General features: G+C 35.2%; 1 protein-coding gene across 1 annotated transcript; it reads right to left on the bottom strand.

Annotated features, from left to right (window-relative positions):
• Positions 1-302: 302 nt before the first annotated feature.
• On the bottom strand, positions 303-22,611 carry LOC135685309 (mitogen-activated protein kinase kinase kinase 7). The gene is made up of 17 exons (XM_065201209.2): positions 22,066-22,611; positions 19,941-20,053; positions 17,309-17,419; positions 16,575-16,646; positions 15,043-15,088; positions 13,787-13,934; positions 13,156-13,283; positions 12,633-12,666; positions 12,066-12,160; positions 11,134-11,191; positions 9,931-10,003; positions 7,243-8,377; positions 5,538-5,593; positions 4,151-4,210; positions 3,766-3,821; positions 3,126-3,219; positions 303-1,977 (listed from the first exon to the last, which is right to left on the bottom strand). The coding sequence occupies exons 1-17, from the start codon at positions 22,076-22,078 to the stop codon at positions 1,891-1,893; spliced, it is 2,379 nt and encodes a 792-aa protein (XP_065057281.1). The 5' UTR covers positions 22,079-22,611; the 3' UTR covers positions 303-1,890.
• Positions 22,612-22,773: the final 162 nt, after the last annotated feature.

Genomic DNA, 22,773 nt, shown 5'->3' with positions numbered 1-22,773 from the left:
ACAGGTATGTATATGAGCAATGGTGTATGTCGTTACATTTATAAAAGAGAGGGCTGTTGGCTGCCTGTCATGGCTTTTCGAAGGCAAGAGGAATGCATATACGGCAATCCTCATTGGCTGCGAATGGGAATCACCATCGAACTGGGACAATCAAATTGCTAGAAATGACAAGTTTTGGGTTTTTCTTTCAATATTCTTAAAGGTATGTTTTTAGGGAATATTCGTTATGCAGATATGTCAAAGAGGCACGCGAAGACATCTCGAGGATCATAAGCAGCAAGCGAACACGAAAAAAACAACAGTTTATCTACTTCACTACTGTATATACATAATTTATCGCAAATGTTTTGATCTCGATCGAAGCAAAAGGCTACAGTTATCGAATGTGTAGATACTGCTAATGAGGGTGTACCAAGGCCAAGTTTGAAAAGCTACGTATTGTAAAATGCAATGCAAATTTAATTCTCCTCATATTTACAGGCTTGGTTTATTAAAACGCGATAATTTCCACAGACTAACGAGAAACAAATTCAGAGTATCTGTGAAATCACAAGGGAAATTCTCAAACTAAAATAATTGTTTACCGCTATAAGCATATTAAATATTGATTTCTAGATACTTTTTGAGGGTTGCAACGCATAAAAGGATTAAGGAAAAAATTTAGAATAATCATTCTTAGAGGTGTAATCGATCGAAAAATTAAGATAATTTCTAACATAAGGTTTGTTTTCTGTTTGTTTATAGCTGCTTTTGCTGGTTATTTTGCCAATGAAAACCAAGGGATTTTTGCACATCCTGAGGCATTAGGCATTATCGTTTTCTCTTTTATTCACCCTCTTCAAAGGCAAATTTTTATAAATTTACTCAAAACATCTAGTCCAGTGTGAAATATGCGTTTCAAAATCTAAGAAACGGGGAAGCCATATAATATAAGAAAAAAGAATCGGGAAATCTTCAGTGGAAGGAAAAGGTAATTGGATGTTTTATCTACAAAATATTTGCATTGACAATGGAAAAGGTTAAATTTAAGGAGGCAAATTTGTCTTTCTTAAGGGCATGAAATCTTCATGATTCGTAAACAAACAAAATTATCGTTATTAAATGCGCAAAGATATATATTAGATTGAAGTGAGTTTTTAAAAAGTCTAATCTGTAAAGTATATAGTGTTAAACAAGGTTGGGGGGGGGGGGGGGTTTCTTTTAGGGTAGATTGGAAGATAAACATTCTCAGTAATTCACGGAATTGTGAAATCAGTAATTTTGTAACCTAAAACCGTATTGCAATTGAACAAAACTAGCTCCAGTTTGAGATGAAAACATCAGTTAAAAACGTAGAAAATAAAATAATGCGATAGAATCCTGTTAATTCAATCGTACTTCTAACTATTTTAATACTTAAAAGCACGATTCTTACATTGTCGGTATTTCAGTTTCCGAAACCTAAGGCCCGGTCATTTGCTCTTAAAAAACCGGTCTCTCGTTGCCAGGATGACACAACGGTTGATGCTCGCTATATGAGGCTTTTATACTGTTTGTCGTAGGAGAAAATCGTTCGTTAACGCAAAAATAAACAACGCGCAAAAATTGTTTGCCAAACACTTGCTCAGTTAAGCCTTATCTTAGATTTAAGCATCGGTCCTGCTGTCTATATGTGTTATTGGCTCTTAAGAATACCTTTGAAACAACTAACTGATACCAGATTTGTCGTCCACTTACTCTTTTAAACATGAATAAGCCCTTAGCAAAAGCGGGTGTAAAAAGCTTGAAAATTCTCAAAAGAACTCTTAAAAAAACGAAACCGTTAAAACAGGATATTCGCTCTGCTCTAGAGACCCTCAGCTTGACACGCCTTTGCTTCGTTCTGGACTTAGATGAAATATTGCAAATTAATCATAGAACATTTTCCTTGTGCCATCTGGGATGGTGATCGAGCTTTAACTGTTCTTTAACGCCACTTAGAAAGGTTGCCAAGCTATGCTAAAAAACAAAAACACGCAGTTAAGAGGGAAAATTTGCGTAAGAGTTTCAAAGCCACGTCTACACCGATAGGCTTTTGAAGCTTAGGTTCTCCCATCTTTAAGGAAGCGACGCATTTTCAGAAAATTCCACTTTGAGCCAGAGAGGAAGGTTTTGCTGGCAAAAGTAAACATTTTTTACAGTTCTTCTTTCAATTGTTCTTCCAATAAATCACAAATAATACTAAGAACTATCAAAAGTTATGTCAAATGCATGATAATGCTGTAATACAAAATTGATCAAAGTTAAAAATGAGAAGGAAATCTATTGGGAAATATAGATGCATCAGGAAAATTGTTCTTGAACAACGTGATAAGGGCCTTCTAAGACATCTAATTTATTAATTCCTCTAGCATAAAACACTGCTCAGCTGTTTTATCAGTAACTCCCCATGTTTATATTCAGTATATTTTATATTCTATTTTTTAAAACGAGAAAGGTATGGGATGAAAAAAAACTGCAGATTTGGAGGAAGTTCAACAACTTTTGCAACTTTGTTCTTTACGGCGTTTTTGAATGTTTGCGTTTTCAGTCACTGATTTGTCGCTGTCATGTAGATGGGATATAAAACGTAACAAGATGAGTGTGTTCTCATTCGAAAACGTGTTTGTGTAGAACTAGCCTAAACAAAAAACAGATCAGCCCCGCGGTGTACACTTGTATACTTGCAGTGATGGCTGCTTTCCGGGGCAAGGTACATTGTAATGGACAATGGTAAAACGACGGTTTCTTGGAATTTCTTGAAAACGACGATCTCTGAAAATTTCTTGGAACTAACCACAAACCTAATTTAGGCCATAATGCAACTAGTTAAGCTGCTCAATCTTCGGCTTGCAAAAAGATCTACAATCCTGGAAAGTTGTGACTTCAAAGCCCCTCCCACCGGCAGAATATTGGCTGAATATCTCTGAACACGGGAAGAGGAGGGGGGCGATGAAAGGGCTGAGATGCTGTATATTAGATAGGCTTCTTGTCACGTGTTTTAGCATTTGTCTTAACAGCAGTGTTTACATCTGGTAAGCAAAACACACTGTCTTGACGACATTGATCACTGTAATCATTATTTGACGGTTAAAAGCAAGGGGGATTAGAAAATGTAAAATGTAAACCTTTTCTTCCAGCAATTTCAGATAATCCTCTAAGAACAGAGAGCTCCTCTGCTGTTCTGTCTTTTCGTTGTTAAGCTGTTGCTCAAGATCACGCCTGAAAAAGTATTAAGAAGTTCAAATCGGTTAGAAAAAATACGATTGAAATGGAAATGGAGCTTCTTCAAAAACGTATATCAACTGGACAAGGGTCAGGCAAAGAAATATGGTGTTGAAAGAAAAGTAGATCGACCCAAGATAGATGTTTGTATCTAGGATGTTCTTATATTCCTGTGAGAGACTACCTTCCACTGACTGCTAAAGATTGTTTTTTGAAAATCTAAAGATTGCTAAAGATTAATTGGAAACAAAGAATTTTCATTATCTTTTGGAAATCGTGCCCCCCCCCCTCCCCCCAATAGTAGTTAGGGCCTTTGTAGTGTTAAAACCAGTTATAAAAGGCTTTTTTGGCATCCATACCAGTCACTTTTCATATTGGACAACCGTAATGTTAAACACTGTCTTACTTATGTTATAAGGACCTGATGCAGAATCGTTGCAAAAAGGAGCAACATCACTTTTCTTTAAAAGTTTGTATCGAGCAGATCTAAAAAATTGCAAAAATAGATTGAAATGTTAGCAGAACAGAAGATAAATAACTTACTTCCTCCCAATAAGATAAGTCATTTCATTTTGAAGCTCGACATATTCGTTGAAAAGCTGCAACGAAAAAACTTTTGAAAGCTGGGAGTAACACTATAGTCAAACAAAGTAGTTTTGCTTCTAAGGAAACTCTCTCGTATTAGCTTACAGGATGCTCTTAAACCTGCAAAGGGCAAGGCATTAAATCAGCTGTAATACCTACGTCAGGTTATGCAATACCTAAATTCTCATTCCTGAGTGGAACCAAATACTAACACTTGATGGATACCTGGTAGCTTGCAATACATTGGTAACATTTATAGCTGCCATACAATAATAATACCTAAATTATAGTTCCTTAGCAATACCTGAACTGCAATATCTCTTTAATAAGTAAATTGTAATACCTTTGTATGCTGATCATAGATAATTAGCGATTCTTGGTGGCTGAAAAATGGCTTGACAGGCTGTAGAAAGAAAAAATAACAATAAGGATCATATCATAATGAAGTGACCAAATCTGACTAATAAAACGATCAGTAGGGTATCCAAGTACGAATTTTGAACATATAGCCTGAAAGGACTCCAGGGGAACATAACTTAGCCAATTTGTAATAAATTTGGCAGATTTTGCATTTTAGAGGCATTCTTTGATGCTCTTTCAGGTTACGTGGCCAATATTAAAAAATTCATAAAAAAGGTTTCTGGCGCCGTCATCAATTGGAGCACTATTTGCTGGTTCATGAAGGTCTACGAAAGTCTAATGTATTAGGTCATTTTTGTCTGACGTCTTTGGTCCTTATCATAAATGGCGCCAAAGAAAAGCAGAAACTGTGCTCAAGTTCTATATATAAATTGGAAATGACCGAAACGATGCTAGTTAGCACTTTGGTACTCGACCATAACAAACTAATCATGACGTATATCAAAGCCCCTTACTACCACAAAAGCCTTGCGCCGGAGCTACGATACTCATTAATGCGCAGGGAAGTTAAACTCAAGTCCCAGAAGCCCAACCCGGCAGTGATCGAATTGTATGTTGATAAATACATGTCTCGTATTACTTAGATGTACCTTATTATTAACAATTACTAAACGAAGGTTAAGTCTGTCATGCTTGTAAGTCATTCCATTAGCTCACTTGGCATCATCTCTTTAAATGTGCGACTCTACCCTAATCGATGAACAATAGAGATGAGATCTAAGTTCTAAGATTGAACAACATCTCAATATCTATTCGCACTACCAATTATATTTGTCCCTTTCCAAACAAAATATAGACTATGCGCCTTTTAAGAACACACATAGTTATACGAATTTCGCTTGTTCTTGATAATTATTTTAAAATCCAGGCACGCCAAAAACAAATTGTTTGTAACAACCTGGTTTATAGCTTTAATTTGAATGCTTAGTTTAAGAAAAATTGAACAATAAGATACTGTTACCAATAAGATAATAATTGCTGAATAAATATTCATTCCGTCTGGCCAATGAGTGGCAGCATGCTTAATATTTTGGCCCTTTCTAAGATTTAACTGAACACCTCTGCTTTAACGATTTCTTTTTCTTTGTTTGTAAATCCACTTCACGTTTCCAATGACAACTTCGATAAATTAATAATTTTCAGTCAACCTTAATTCGTTGAGGTGCGTCAAAACCAACCACTACCTCTTCCATAAATATCAAAGAGGTATTTAGGCCTTGCGTGTCACCAAACTTGCGTTGTGGGATATCACAACGAGAAAGTGCTCATGGGACGGGGACAACAAGTATATTCTAGCTTAGCAAACTTACCATTACTTCAGGGTCTATAAGATACCAAAGCTTCTTCTCAAACTGCGTGGTGGGTGCTAAAAAGGAAGAATAAAAGCGAAAAATGAACTTTTTGGTTCCGATGAATATCTAGATCAGTGAATTTTAAAATGGATCACGTGCTAGAATAGAAAGCTAAAATTCTAGAAAGATATCTGCAGAACCTGAGAGCAAGACCATTCCTGGACTGCTGACTATCAATTGTAAATATTAGTTGCATCTAGCATTAAGCGACTGCCATCCAACTACCCAGCTCTTCAGTCTGACTTTTGACAGTCCTCATACGCATTGAAAAGTTCCAATGAGACAGCAAAAGCCAACGAAACTGACACAACAAAAGCCTCTGAAAACTGACAAAGAGACCATCAAAGTCTCGGGAGATTGCCAAAGACCGAGGAGACTGCTAAAATCCTTGATGGCTGACATTACAGGGCATGAATGGGAAGAATGGGAAGATAAGAGAAAAAGGGTCATGTGCCAAAAGCCGCAATGATGTGTCACCAGTTTAATTAAAGTTTAATAAAAGTTCAAGCAATTTTTTATCACTCCAAATTCATTTTCTAATTTGGTGATTTAAAATTATTCTTACTTCATTAATACCTAAATTGAACTGGAAATAGCTATAATATTTACCTCCAAACTGGTGAAAATATTTACAATCAGGATATTAAATTTGTTAGAATGCAGGTGAAAAAGTACAAATGGAGATCAAATTGGGCAAGCGGTTATCTTTAAGTTGTGAGGCATTAGAATAACAACATTAAAAAACGAGCCAAAATAATTTATGATATGATGTGCCGGTATCAATGGAGGTTTTTAACAAACTACTTAATGAAGAAATAGGTCAGAACCCTGAGAAGAAATCAATTGTGAAAAGCATAAGAGAAAACTTGCATTATTCAATAAAGATCACCATGATAGGCAATATGCAGTAGAGGGTTTGCGCGCATCAACAAAGCAAAAATTTGTAGAATTGCCAAAAATTCTGCAAGCTAAAACAAATATTCTCAAGCCAGATGAAAAACTGTAAGCTGTTATCAAACAAGAATTTTTAAAAACATTATGAAGGGTTCTTAGGTAGAAAACCTATTTTAACCTCATCTATGAGATACATTTGTTTTGTCTTCATATTTTTTTCTTTCGATGAACATGAAAGAAACAAAGGGGCTTCTTGCAAAAGAGTACATTTCAAAGAACTTTATTCATGAAAATTTCCTGCGACCGCCCGGTCACATGGTCGGGTGGGTTTTCATGCCCTGGCTGACAACGTCCCGGGAGAGCGTAACAGCCTGAGCGAGCTGTCAGCGTTGTTATAGCACCGTAACACCCAATTAACTGTTATACCTAATTTCATTCTTAAAAATAACATAAACAGGACAACCGAGGGCAGTCATCTTACCACTATATAAGCCTAGCTTGTCTGTAGAGTCACTTGGATGAATAATAGGACAGAGCCATTGCATGTTTACCAATTTTTAGAATTTCTTATGCATAAATCGGTTCAAATACTTTAATAAGTCAATGGCAACCTAATGCAAGACCAAAAACCATTCTCTTCCAAAGCAAAAAAAATATTTCAAGCTTATATCAATAAAACCGAATGCATAAAAATACGGGATGAGATGCAAGTATTTCTAGCATTGTTAATTGCTACTAAAGACAAAACTTAATGAAAGATCAAACATACTTGATATATTAGGCCTAATGCCGGACGTATGTTGGTATGGTGACGTCATCGGACTTGAACCAGCACTTGATCTCTCTGAGCTTGAGCCTGGCGTAATTGGTACAAACTGTTGGCCTTGAGCGTCAATTCTCGAAAGCAGCTCATTCACAGATGGATGTTCTGGTATAGCATCCGGATGCAGTCGATTATTCCAAGCTGGTGCATTGAAAAACCTCCTTGGATCTGCAGATATTTGAGGGGTGGGCATGGATGTGACGGGATCGTGTGGTTGGGGGTATGGTGGCCTCGGTGATATCCGAGGAAAGTGATCTTCTACAAGAGGTACGTTGTCTTCGGTAAACGAAGTTATAGGATGATAATCATTAACTGGTCCAACATAATGCACGTCACGGGTAGGTTCAGTGTAGTGATAGAGTAGTTCATTAGGTGATTGCAACCTAGTACCTTCCTTGTAATAACGACTATCGTAAGGGAATACCTGCCTATATGGACTTCTGTAAGCCGCTGGCCTAATATCGCCGTAATTGTTTGTAAAATCGGACTCATCCTTTTTTGTGCTATGTATAAGTTGAGAATATGAGCTAGGGGGCGTATCGTATACAGGAATCCAATTGCCTGATGGCTGTCGTGGCAAAAATTCTTGTGGTGGTGGTGGATACATGGTGTGAAGCCTATCGTAAGCAGGGCCAACGGCTTCTATTCGCATAGAACCTTCATGACTATGTGCTGCTTGTTGTTGCATAGTCACGGTAGCAGGTAGGTTACTCTGAGCTACGGGTGGTGCAATCCCTGGCCGTTTATCAACCGCACTGTCTATTGGCACTCTAGGCAGATCAGCTGCCATCGAAGCTACTGATGTTTTAGGTAAACTTTTCTTTCGAGCAGCACCATTGTCTACCGGTGCAAGTTTTTCTGCCTTTTCATCAGTCGGTTGAATAACCTCATTTTCGATAGCTGGTGTTTCCGACGGTGAGAAAAGTACGGATTCGTTCCTGTTTTTTTCTTCGTCTTCATAAATGTCGATCAATGTTTTCTCCGGCGTCTCGCTCTGAGTTTCGTACGAAGAATTCGAGTCACTCTCCCGCCTAGCTGTTGTCTTGGTGATGGTCAAAGGAATGTTTCCTCCGGTCACGTACTACAATAAAAATGACGGTTTTCTGTTACCCTGAATAACGATAATTAAAGCCAAAGGTCTTACATGGTAATACAATGCTAGTTTCTATTAGCAGTTAAAAATGAATTCCACATCTACAGAATGAGGTGTGTTTCTAAAATATATAAGCTCTAAAAGATTGGTAAGTCGTAGTATGCTTTTTAAAGAGAGAAATTCGATAATCGAGGGAGAGACTTCATAAATTGGGATTCCATTCTACCTTAGTCAAAATAAACTTTTTTCACTTGGAAAAGGAAGACTACATGAAAATACATTATTGCACATAACAATAAATGATGTCTTGCTGTTGTTGTGCAAGAATGCTAGAAACAGGCAACATCTCGTTTAGTTTCCTCAAATGAAAACAGAATTTTGTCACAAAGGTTTTTATCATCTCGCAGAAAAGAATTCAATGACTTGCCAGTGAGTGCCGGAAATATTGAATCAAGACTTCTTTTTCGACGACTTTTAGAAAATCATTTCATGATCTGAAACTATTTTGTATTTGGATCGGACTGGCTTGGACTCGTGTCATTATTATTTTAGGCCTTCTACTATTAAAAAGATGCTTTTGAATCAAGACCATAATGACATCAGTATATCTAGTACTGATAGAATTCATTCTCAAGATGTTTATTCCATGAGAACTGTTCAACAATGTGAATTTGCAAGATGTTAAACATGAATTGTTTTCTATATTCGAAATTATCAGATCATATTGGAAATCCTAAAGTCAATGCAACGGACTATTTTTAGAAAATGGAAATTTTACAGTTTCATAATTCTTCGTGAGCTGCCTAGTATATCTATTCGTACAACATCTTACATATTCTGCTGAATTCAAAATGAAAAATTTCCATATTATTTTTAGCACAATTCCGGGACAAATCCGGAATTACATCCTTTTTAATTCTGGTTGTTTTCTTTTTTTCTCTCAGTTTTCTCTTTTGCATTTACGATTGGAATGGTTTTATCTTGTAAACCCAGGCTAGCCAGTTGCAAACTACCTATGTAATAGAGGGGTTTGTAGCTGTAGTGTATTTGAACTGAAATGAAAAGTCTAAATATTTCCTTCAAAATGTTCTATACAAAAATATGGTCCTAAGGCTTAAAAGCTAAGCCATTTTTGAGGTTATGGATAGAGCTCTCCTCAGGATATGTGATGTTCCTAGAAGACTGTTTTTTGGATTTTTTCGATGCCGATAATTCCAGGAATAATTGATATATGTTCATTTATACACATGTTCTAATAACAGTGGTTCCCATTTGCCACAACTTCTATCTCAAGGTCTTTGTATTTTGACAACTTTTCTGTTTAATTGCTGGCAACATTTTCATGGGACAGACAGCTCGAGTTTGGTAAAATTTTCTAAATGATAATATCTGCCTATATATCAGCCAACACAGCTTTTTAATAAACGTTGAATTTTGACGAAAAGATAGGCGGAATTGCAAAGGAGGAGAATTTGAAAATACACATTAAAGTACTTGTTGTATACATATACATAATATCTTACTACTTTATATATATTCACCTTTGATACTTTTTCAAGAAACCGCACAATGGCCGTGAATGGCGGTCTGATTTCCGTGTTTTTGCTCCAGCCACTAAAACAACAAACACATAACTGCAGCGAGGCCATCACTAGCAGCATCATTTGCTGCGCTTTTTACAAAGAATTCATTTCGGAAAAGTTAGGGCAGAAGGTCTGCAAATAGAATCACGGATTTCTGAAGACAAACTTTATCGGTGTATATTATTAACATGCAAGATCTGTATAAAGCATATAAGACGCGGTGGAACGAGCGAAGGATTTCTGAAGCCAGCACTGAAGATTTCACCGTAGCGAGAGCAGTTTATCTTCAGATTCGGTTGTTTGCGGGCCTTGTAAGAGTCATATAACTATGTACCTTATTACACGAAATTAAGAAAGTGACTTAAATAAGGAATGTCATTTTAAAAATTTCTTAAAAAACACACCCTAAATTTTGCATCCCCTTCAGTACTAATGCCTTAATTTTGGTAATCCTAAATTTACGATTTATTTATTTTTGTATGTTTCTACAGCGGATATGTAGAAAAAATTGTTCAAACTTTTTGGGATAAGCTTGGAAAACATGCATCTGCTACTTTTTCAAGCTTGCATGATCTGTTTTGAAATACAGAAATATTTTTGTTCCAATTTTTGTTCTGCATTTGTTCTGCACTTGCCTAGTTAAGAATGTTGACTTATGTAGCACGCCTGATAGGCTAAATTTGAGGCGAATAATATTAAAAAGAAGATATTATCTTTAAAGGCCTCTGTATGATCAATCTTTAAATTTCAAATTAAGTAAAAAAAATTGTTAACAAATGTAACTGAAAATGCATTTGTGCACCAAAATTTCTCAATTATTGTAACTGAAAAACAATTTCTTTGAAAAAATCCTCAATTAATCTTACGTAATACTTTTTTCTGAATAAGGTCGCACCCGCAATTTTGCGTAATAAGGCACATTCTCATAGCATTTGCAAAGTACAGAAAAGCTCGTAAAAGTGAAAACGATTCGAAAAGAGTAAAATGTCAATTAAAACCTATGTTTCTGGGTTATAAACATTGTAAAAATGAATCATTGTTGCAAAATTGATAACAAGAGTGAATTGGACGATTGACAAAAGAAAGAGTGAATGTTGATGGATTAATGTTGTTTTCAAACAAATAACACGATATTCAAATAAGCACTCAAGCAAGTCTCACCAAATCATTAAATCCTCCAGAATTTTAGGCGTTCCGCGAATTAATGGTGGCCTTGTTCCTAAAAAGGTAGGCTAACATGAGAAGTCTTTGTCAAATCAGATAAAGAAGATGAAAATTATTCATCGACGTAGCCAATGTATGGTGTTGTTATAAGAAAATTCTGAAATGGAGTTAAAAATGGCGAAATTAAAAAAGTAGATGATACTCTGACAATAATTCTCTCTTACAAAGACGAGACCAGTATCTCTAATAGTATTTATCTCTACTTCTAGTAAACAATTTTAGATGATCTCTATATAAAATCAAGTGAACTCTATATTGAATCAGATGAACTCTACACTCGTCAGAGTACGGACATGGGATATATTTCTTAGTGAACAAAAATTTTTTGGCAACTGTTTATCAGATCCAAACGAAAATATTCTTAGAAATATATAGCTGTTGTATCAGTGCATAAATTATTTGTTTCAGAAAATCGAAGAATTGTCAGTAACCGCTTTCAAAAATTTGTAATATTGGCAAAAAGTACTAAGAGGCCCTATATATGGCACCCAAAATGAAGTCATTCCAGATTTTTTGTTGGCATGAGTTTCATTTCGGGTCTCCAGTAAAGGGCCTCTAAGTACTTTTTTCCAACATTACAATTTTTTGGAAAGCGGCTATTCACTACTCGTCGACTTTCTCAAACAAAATATTTATGCACTGATAGAACAGCTATGTACTTCTAAGAATATTTTCGTTTGGATCTGATCAACAGTTCCAACAGAGACAAAAGTATTTTTCACCTCTTACAAAATGTCTTTCTCCAAGCCTAGAAGTCATTTCGCATGCAGCAACTAAGACGCGTCATAAATCAAGGATATATAAACAGAATACGTACATGGAAAACAATAGGTGCAACGAAGCAACAACAAACTTAAAAAATAACATACCACTGTGAACTGCCCACATGATCCGGTACGGTGGATGACCAATGTTTTCAAACGGCTTTCTTCTAGATATCATTTCCCATAGCACGACGCTGAAGCTATACGGAAAATGCAAGGTGATAGATAATTCATAAAATAACCAAAAATTATCAAATTATATGGAAAAACTATACATTTCAAGGACAATTATCTAAATAGAACATACTGACCTTTAAAGATTAAAGTTTCTTGGCAATTGATCAGTGAATAAATATAACGAATAAAAACTCATAAAAATAACCAAAAGAAAGATACAGTAGTAGAAACGAAGATTATTATTCAAAGTTTGCAGTATCAAGATTTAAAACTCAAATTGTCATTTTAAACGCAGGAAAGCCCAAGAACAATACAATCCCTTTAATGCTAGAAATGGCGATAAAGGTGGATGACAGTGCTTTGTCAGTCATGGTGTTTCCAGTGTTTCAGTAACGTTTCGCCACAATCAAAAATTCAACAATACGGGAATGCAGTTTCCTCTATTTAAGTGTCACAAAACACTTCAATTATATTTTCGATTGAATATAAGCTTACCTGAAAACGTCACATTTTTCAGAATAAACGGGCCCTGCAAAGAATTCAGATAAAAATCATTATCATAACCATATGAGAGGCTTCCTTAGAATAAGAGGTTTCAATATTCGATTGCTTAAAAGCTGACCTCGTTAACCTTCGTATGATGAGCAGGGAAAAGAGGGAAGTCACCCTATTCAGATGATGTAAATATTCATCATTCTACAAGGGAGAGGTTGGCCTGACAAACATTTACAAAAGTGACCCCTTCCTATATCTATGCCCGCCCCTATATTGAGGGCAAGCGATATTCAAATTCTAAACAAATAACAAAACACTTCTTGTGTGATAAAATTTGAAAAATCCTGATTAAGGCAAATCGAAACTTTTTTAAACGATTTGAGCGTTGCAAAAATCATATGTCACGAAAACATGCAGCTTCATTTCAGTGCACGGTTCTCTTTGCTATCCACATGAAGTCAAATTCTAGTCCAGTTTGCCAATGATAATAACGACGAGAGATCAGTTGTATTAAATGAGATACCTTCAAAGACCTCAGGTGCCATCCACGGTGCACTACCTTTATTACTTGTCATATGAGATGTGTCGTGTGGGCGAGCTGTACCAAAATCACATATTTTGATAACTGTACCACGTTCTTTGAGAAGCATGCTAAAATTAACAAATAATTTACTATTAAAGAAAGTAAATACTTGTCGTTTTGTCTGATAACGTCTTACAACCTTGAAATTACCAATGAAGACGAGGAAAGAAAAAGAGTAACGAATTGGACTATTTTAAGAATAGAAATGGCCAAGCAAAACCAAGTGAAGTCATTTGAATAGAAAACCAAGTGGTAGTCATTTTTGTTAGAATTGTCTTTTCACATCCTCAAACTTTGGTTCTTTTTTCGCTTTCTTTCATAAAGGAAATTTTCTAGCAAAGAACCCTTTGGGTTTATGAAACCAAACTGATGGTAATAACAAACTAAATAAGGAACGAGCAACAGGTCCTATGAGAAACCTTGCAACAGCATGCAAAAACTTGTTTTGGTACTTCTTTCCTGCATCTGTCTTAGGTTATAACATTCCCATACAAGCAGCCTTTTACTGAAAAACAGACGAAAAATAAGCATCATATTCAAGGACTACCGTTAAATAATAAAGTAGTCTTACTTTGGTGGTTTTAAATCTCGATGCACAATTGGTGTTGGCTTTAAACCATGCAAATACTCCATAGCCCTGGCACACTGCAGCGCCCAACTAATCACATGACCAATAGTATAATCACATGGCCTTACATCTTGACTGCTTGGATGCAGCACTAGAAGATAAACAATTAAATTGTTTACATGGGTTTTCTTTGGGGTTACACAGTTGGGTTGGCAAAGCCATAACATTGATAAAACAGAATCCTGAAATAAGATAGAAGAACACCATAGTGGACTGGCGTCTGGAAAAAGCATCAAATGATTTTCAAAAAAGGCCAGGCAAAAACCAAAACATGATGCCTCTAATTTGCGTGGGGATGTTACATTTGCTACAACATTCAGTTAAACTAATTTCTGAGAAAGGGGCAATTAGACAGCACAACTTTGAAGAAAAACAAAGATTAAAAAAAATTAGCAACTTCTTAAATAAACAAGTATTTCAAATATGGTAAAAGATGACAACGAGGCATATACCAGATTTGGGAAAAATAGATTGGTTAAATCATGAAGAAAAAAAAATATCAATCGCTAATTCACAATTAAAGACACTGATTCTAAGGTTCCTTGTAGAAAGCCATGCGAGACAAACTGCAAGAAAAAACTGCCAACCAATGTTTTAAGCAGTAATTTTTTCTTTTAGACCCATTGATTTTTTTAAGTTCACATTGCTGTAGATGCAGTAAGCTGCAGCTCTTTATTACAGAAACTGAGATAAATTTGCTATTCCCAGCTATGAAACTCTGTATGCCCTAACTCTAAATGGTGCCCTTTGGAGGGAGGTTTAACTATAGATGTAGGCTAGATAGCATGTTAGGGCATTTGTGTTTGTAGCTATGTTCATAATTGCAGAAAGTCATTAATCCAAAAAGAAAGTAACATCATTAGCTTAGGCACTATAGCTTAAAATGTTTGCACTTTCTTAAATTCTGGGAAAACCTGAAATTTTAGCCCTTGTCCCCACCCCAAAATAGAATATAGCATCACCTTCCTTAGGATAAGTTTATAATACATAAGCCTATCAAAGCTTATAACCATTTGTTAATGGTGTCTAACTCTTCCTGATCTAATCAGAAAATGTAAAGTACAAAACAATCAAGCAAATAAATTGCCACCATTATACAACTTATAATGTACTCCTAATTGTGATGTACTCCTAATTACAAAACAACACCTCTAAATTGTGAATGATAAATTAACAGAATACCAGCACTTCATACTCACAGTCATATAAAGATCCATCTTCAGCATATTCCATGAGAAGACAAACCTGAAATAAATTGTTTTAAGATAGTTAAGACTCTGCATTCATAGTGTATATGCACGTGGGATGTACGTTTTGGTGTGTGAAACAATATTGTTCTCAATTACAACTCCAAGTTTCGAACTTAATGCAATCATCATTCCTCATCTCTCATTCTGTCAAACCCCCATTGTCTGTACTTCGGACAATTTCTGAAAACTTCCACTGAAAATTTTAGCTACGTCTACTTGTAACATCTATTCATTTAGATACAAAATAATTATTTTTTATAAACTGCATGTTTGGCAACATCAATATTTGCAGCTATTTTCTTTTCTACCACCGCTTTGGTAATTATTTTTCTACTCGTATATTTATAGTTCTCTTTGTAAGCAAACAGTTATTTTGTAGCTCTTTTGAGAAAGACAAAAACAGCTGCTTCATCACTTTCTAATTTCTCTCTTTATAAGCACTTCTCTTCTAACCCCATACAATACTTGACATTCAATAATGTTTATTGCATTAGGGAGTTTCCTGTTAGGTTTCCATTGTTTGTATGGTTTTTAAACAGCTTAGGTTGATGACTGAGCCCCTTTTAGTTATTATTGATGAAGCGAAATTGAAAATCTTACAAAAGTATTTCTTTGATTATTTCAATTGATAGAAATATTGTTTGGATAACAATTGTAAGAATCAATCTTTGCACAATTCATTGTTGTAAGTCAAGTCAACTGTGTATCATTTAAGAAATACTCAAATGTCTATAATGTTATCAATTATATGATGACCTGCATTCATTAAGGCTGGTCATCACTGTTCAGGAAGTTGCTTTATTAAATTTTGTTGTTGTGGTGGCATTTAGATATCAATTCAGTTCTTTTACCGAGTGGTTAAGCATTCTTGATTCGAAATTTATTTAGTTGTTCAGGTAGGTAATGGCCGTGACATTTTGTCTAGTTTGAAACTTCTATATTTATTTGAAACATTTCATAAACGAGCATTTGAATAAATAAATAAATGAATAAATAAAAAAATTAATAAATAGATAAATAAATTAACAAGTAAATAAAAAAATAAATGAACAAGTAAATAAATAAACAAATAAATAAGCAAATAAATAAATGAATAGATAAACAAATAAATAAATAAATAAATAAATATATTCATCTAATTCTACAAGACTCTAATCCAACTATATATAAAATATATGCCTTGTAAAGAGAATTTTTAGTATATAATATTGTTTTATATATATCTGACTCTCTATTTCTGAAAATATAACAACTGCCTTTGCCCAAAGTATGGTGACCTTTGAAAATTACTCAATAAGATACTTTTCGAGGAAGAGTGTTGTGTAAGAAAAATTGCTGATTTAGGAGCATATAATATTGAAAGCAAGGCTCATTCCTGGACCCAAAGACACGCACAAAAGCATTTAAAATGAATGTGTTCAAGGAACAGTAATAATAATTCTTTCATGCAACAACTTTTATAAATTCAGGTATGGACATACTTTTGGTTTCTTGGCACAAACACCATAAAGTCTAACGATGTTTTCATGCTGCAGTCTTGAAAGTTGAACAAACTAAGAAAGAACAATAGGAATATGATTAAGCCACATCGCCTCCAAGGGATCTTGGATCATCCCCTCTCACCTCCAAACAATGTTGTTTAATGCAATGTTAGGATACACAGTGTAGTGCAATGGATTCTCTTCAGAGATTTATGATTCTAACTCTACAACCAATATTGTTATGGGGAGAGGTGATGCTGTGTCTGTATTTTCTACTGAAAACTGTTAATTTTTTTCAAGAAAAACATTTATGCATTAGACAGGGACTGTAGCTTTACATGGCTGAAAGTGATTTTTAAAATATTTTTTTACTAGTAATTTGTTTAATAATCACTTGTACATTCTGTAAACCTCATAGAGAAATTTTAATTTAGGCCCAGGACACTTCGCTCTGGCAACTATCTCAGCATCAGTAATCTCTAAATTGTAAATCATGATCATCTTGCATATAGAAGACAGGAGTGCTGAAACCAGACCAAGTTAACACTTTATTCAAAAATGATGGCAATACCATTCATAGGCACTTAGATGGTTTCACATTTCTTTCACATCTAAATTAGGAAGCTGGTGTCTGAATCATCTGAGTATAGGAAAGTTGTCAGTTTACAAAGTGGTTGTTTATAGGGTTTTGAACAAACCCCAGAAAAAGAAACTTTTGAAGCATGGAATCATACCTCTTTATTTAAAGCTTTAGCAGCATCTTTTCCTTCCATTGTTTTAACAGCAACTTGCATATCTTTCCAAATAGCTTTATTGACAACACCAAATGCACCTCTACCAACAACCTGTGTATACAAATGTTACCCAGTTAAAAAAAGTTTTAATCAAGAGAAGTGGCTCTTCTAGCATATAACATGATGTGAATGTTAGCTAGATAATAGTTAGACATGATTAACGCTAACATGAAGCATATAAGAGATTGCATTATGGACAGAATTGATTATTATCAGCACATACTGAGCTGCAGCACCCATTCCTAGAAAACCAACTCTTGAAAAGAACAACTTTTATACATAGAATAGGACAGTTCTCAGGTGCAACTTGATATTTCACACTAAATGTGATCATCAAGAGCATTTGCCTGATGATTGTTTATCAAACAATTTTGTGAGAGCTCCTTTGATTTAAAGTGCCAAGGGGAGTTCAAAACCTAATCTGTTTTCAAATGAATAGATAGGTGATCACAATGCTCCATCAAAACAATGCAAAAAACCACCGACAGTATGCAGGCTTGGCTGTTTGAGGGAAGCTATAGACATTCTTGCCTCTATGCTCCCCTAAGAAACCAACATTTTACCCAACTGGACCTTATTATAAAAAATGCTATGCTATAGCCATCCAAATCACATGATACTCCATATAATAGGCTCAAATGCAATCACAACCTTCCTGCTTGGTACAAATTAATTAAAACACTGGAACAATCTATCCCGAAAAATTTCAATTTACTTTTTGGCCACCTCAAAATGTCTTCATTGTCAAAATAAGGGAAGAGAGAAATAATTTGATGACTTGCAAGAAAAGGAAAGAGTCACTTGATCCTACACAGTACAAGGGTTATTTGCTTTTGGGCTTGTCGTCTGAGTACATCAATTTTCTGTCTGTTTCTTTCTCTGCAATTTCAAGACTTCAAAGCTTGTTGACAGTCCAATGTTAGAATTGAAGAAGTCAATGCTCCCATGTTATTAAATTCTATTTGACACAATGACTTCAGCCCTGACATTTTCATGAAATGGAGCACAAAAACAAAATGGTCACTAATGCACAGCTGGTCTGTACGCTCGTGCTTTCCTCTGCACTCCCCTCACAACCTGAGACAAGCTGTGAATTCTATTCCTAAACAGAGCATACAGGAAAAATTCTTCCCTTGAAAATTCCATTCATTTGCCCTTTTGGTATTCACAGAGCCCTGAAAAACTGACTAGCGTTTATTGGTTTACTTTTCTTTAGGTGATTTCTCCCATCATTGCATTTTTCGCAATTAATTTTATGCCTGTCAGGGGGGGGGGGGGTTTGTTATGATAGTCACGAGCTTCAATTTATCAGCAAAGGGTAGTGAAGCAAAAGGTATGTTTGCAGAGCTTAGAACTTTTTAACCTTACTAAAACAGGCATATTATTGGTAGGAAAGTTAAAGAAATTGGTAAGAGTTGTCGATTGAAAGATAAAATAAAACACCATGTCCCTAAACTCTCACCCAAAGAGAACACCCACCTCGGTCTTCAAGATCAAAAACGACAACTGAAACATGAAATTTGACTGTCAAGGGGCATTTACTAAACCCAGATGGGCAAAAAAACTATAATGGTGACACGTTCTGGATGATTTGTAAAGCCAGATCTTTGTTCCATTAAGCAGTTTTGTAATCTTTCTGCATAAACGTGGAAAAGCCATTATTATGTAGAGAGAAGGAGTTGGTTTTCAACTTAGGACTCCATTGGTAACATTTTAAATAGGCACGCGGCACTGATTGGGCAACCTCAACAGCCATGTGCTCGCATTTCTGATGGGCCTTTTTCCATCCACAATTGAGTACAAATATTTCCTTGCCGAGAGTTTTCAATATATGTTCCGACATTTTATACTATGAAGAGTGTCAGATCTAAGCCATTTTTAAATTCTGTACAACAAAAGATTGTTGGTTAAGAAAATTGCTGTTTTTGTGTTGTGCAAGCTTTACATGGAACTGAAAGAGTCTGTTCTTTTAAATCCTTTGTGCAAAGTGGAAGCCTGAGCCACGGTTAAAGCATATATAAATTGAAAGAAGCAAAACAGCATACTCCTTGACTTCAAAGGGGCCTAAGTCATCTGCTGATTGCCTTCAAAGAATATTCTTTGTGTAGCTGATTTAGCTCGCCTCAAGAAATGAGGGGAGTGATCCACAGCTCACCTACAAATTTCAAACAGCCAGGCCTGCACAGTCCTCTTAATGTTTTGCTATGTTAATGCAACACAATTGTAAAGCTGATTAGAACAGAACTTTATTGAAAAAGCCAATTTTTAGTAAATTATTTTTGGCATTTTTTGATAAAGTATGCCTATAAATTCAGGGGAGTGGTTTAGAGATCGTCCTGATAAAGTACAAACAACCATCTGCAAAGTGGCTGTAGGAGGGTGCTGGTGATGGAAACTTTGATTGCCAGTGTAAAATTAACAGATGGTCTAATGGCTTCTAATAACAACAGCAGAAGATAACATAACTTAATAATAACATATAAAGATAACTTTATAATAACAACAGAAGAAAGAAGGAATATCTATCTAATGGTTGAAATGATAAATTCAGCATAAGAAAATAGCAATGAACCTCTCCAAACTGAATGTCTTCGAAAAGAAGGTCTTTTCCAAAACCCTGGGGTGAAACAGCTCCAGAAGAGACCATATTGAATCTTGAGTCACCAGTAGAGCCAGTTGGGCTTCCTGTGAAGAATCAACATTTAATATCCAAGGAAACAGACTGCTTATATATTACATATGTTACATATCACATATTTTGGACATTCAATTTTACTTGGTTTTATAAACTTCAAAAGGAAGTCTACCTTAAACTGTAAATTATTACTATCTGTCAACTTAAAGTGCCTATGACATGATTTTTTTTATTCTCTTAATTGAAGCGTTGCACTGCTCTTATCGTAGATCTGAACTTTTTTGAAATAAAAGCGTTTTGATATTGAAATTAAGCAAAATAGTGCGGCCTAGCCAAGTCGCTTTATCATCATTCGCCGTTCTCTTGTGACGTCATGGGAGGAACTCGTTATTGTAACAATGTAAGCGCTACCTTCAAAAATCTCATCCTCGCTGCCACTACTTTCTCTGGAAATATCGCTCATCTTGGACCTGTTAGATTTCCCTCACTGACTACGATACAAAAACTCGAAGGAGGAGGTGATCGGGTCCCTCCCGTGATGTCACTGTCTACTCATTCTGAAAACCAAGATGGCGAATTTTGGCGTAGAAGATCGCCAATAACTCCTTCATTTCTCACGAAACGTAAAAACCAACTTAAAAATGAAAATAACAGGCCTTTTTACATAAGAATAGATATATAAACCCAAAAGTCCGAAAATCATGTCACAGGCACTTTAAGTTTGTAGCCATGGGATCATCATGTCTTGATCCTCTTCTTGCTAGTTCTATCAAAAAGGGAACTTGCGTCCTGCTATGCTGTTTGGGTAAGAGTTTCTAACCTTTTAAATAGGTGGTGCCTATCAACTCTGTATACTGGCTGTTTTTCGATGCCACAATAGGTCATTACATTTTTAATGTTATTGGTACAAATTACCATAAAGAGTGAAGCAATCAAAAACATTTTTCAATTTAAATAAAACTTAAAATCACTGTAGTTTACAGACTATAGTTAACACAATAGTCATATATATTTATATAATGTAATTCTTTACCTCTATACTTGTACATATATCTTCTAGCCTAACTATATTTAATATAATAAAAGGACTATACTTACAGTTGATGATAATTAAACATTGGTTTTGTTTTATTAATCACATGTTTATTTATTTTACTGCCAGTGAAAAACCAATATTATACTTAGGATCTGTGCAATGAATATTGGATGTTTTGTATTTAAGTTCCAAATACAAAAATCTTAAATTCAAATTACATAGTTTTTGAGGAAGCAAGCATCCATCTCAAAAAAGAAACATTGTATCAAGTTGTGCTTGACTGACTAAAGCTTTAGCATTTCCACTACAAAATCAAGTTTCTGAATAGTTGGTGGTTGCACCTGCAACATAGCCAGGGGTTTCTTTGAATGAATTACATATCTGCCATGATCAAAATATCAAAGTTTCCTAAAAATTTCTGTGTATCAAAATATATCCTTTACAACGTTAAACTTCTATAAGATAAATACAATTATACAATACCTGGCTAACCATTTTTCTTAAATAGCAATTATTTCTTAATAACAGGGCAATTGAAAGCAGGAATGAATGCATATAATTTATATTCCTAAAAATCAAGGAAATTTCAGACTGAAAATTGAAAATCATATGATTTTGATTTGGTTCTCTCTTAATCAGTTTATAAGTATTATTACTTGTATATGCATATGATGAGCAAATTCCATATCTAAAATAACATTTTTTACAAACTTATAATATCTTTCAAGCAATTGACCCTCTACCACAACTTATTATCTAGATAAAGACAAATAATGCAACAATATCCCATTTCTATCATTTAAGTTCCGAGTTTTCTAAGCTTCTTCTTGTTATAATCTTTTTTGAGGAAAATTCACCCCTGCAGGTCATGAGAAAATACGACTGTTGGTCTGTATTTTTATTTCTTTTCCACCGAGCGTTCCGCTTTCAAGAAACGAATTTGGTTAAATCTTATTTACTTCTTTCGAAAAAGCATAACAATTTGCAGATAAAAAGATAAAGTAAAAGTGAAACAATTCTTCTTACTTTCTTGGCTCATCTTCCTTTTAAAGTACGGAATAGGACTGTCAAACGTCTTTGATATTGGGAAACTTGACTTGGCCTATGCCGAACTGTAAAACGTCACTCGATCGCCCTTCGTCTTGTTCTATGCATCCTTCAAGTCACCATTTCTAAGATCCTGATACTTCAGTTGATAAAACCACGGATAATTGCTTTCGGCACAATCCAAGTGAAATACGACAATATTCTGTGTATGATACCGTCAGCCGTTTCCCACACTCAGTCCACCTTCAGCCATCTCGCTCCTTTAGAACATGCTCCTTCGCAACCACTCGAAACTAAAATGAGCATGAGGGGGTTCCCAAACAAACCCGCTGAATTTCCCCCAATGAGGTTTCCCCTAATATATTCACTCTCCTTCCCGGAATATCCGTGTCTATTAAAAAATGTACACCGATTTTCGTGCACGTTTTTTATTTTACATCATCGAACGCAGATATTCAACATAGCTTGAACAATTTACGTCAAACGTTCTCTCCAATCGAAACTTCATAAGTTTTCTGCGGGATTTGAGAATAAAGTAAACCCCAGCGCATAAAAAGCCACAATTTGTTTTTCAATCTAAAGGCGGATTTTCATGAGGCGAATTTCGCATCGAATTCGCTGCAAATTCGCTTCGAAATTGTCTTTTGATTTCCAAGAGATTGCAAATTCGCTACAAAATTATATAGT

The sequence above is a fragment of the Rhopilema esculentum genome, chromosome 15 (genome assembly GCF_057945365.1).
Source record: "Rhopilema esculentum isolate cy_ngs chromosome 15, ASM5794536v1, whole genome shotgun sequence".
Classification (NCBI taxonomy): Eukaryota; Metazoa; Cnidaria; class Scyphozoa; order Rhizostomeae; family Rhizostomatidae; genus Rhopilema; species Rhopilema esculentum.
The sequence above is the reverse complement of the archived record's forward strand: the minus strand, read 5'-3'. Positions and strand labels throughout refer to the sequence as shown.

What these genes read in the sequence shown, in the direction of transcription:
- LOC135685309 (XM_065201209.2), bottom strand. An exon ending in AGATGGATCTTTATATGACT is followed by an intron (nt 13,935 to 15,042) that starts GTGAGTATGAAG and finishes TTTATCTTCTAG; the next exon opens with TGCTGCATCCAAGCAGTCAA. An exon ending in TTATAGACCCTGAAGTAATG is followed by an intron (nt 4,211 to 5,537) that starts GTAAGTTTGCTA and finishes TTCTTTCTACAG; the next exon opens with CCTGTCAAGCCATTTTTCAG.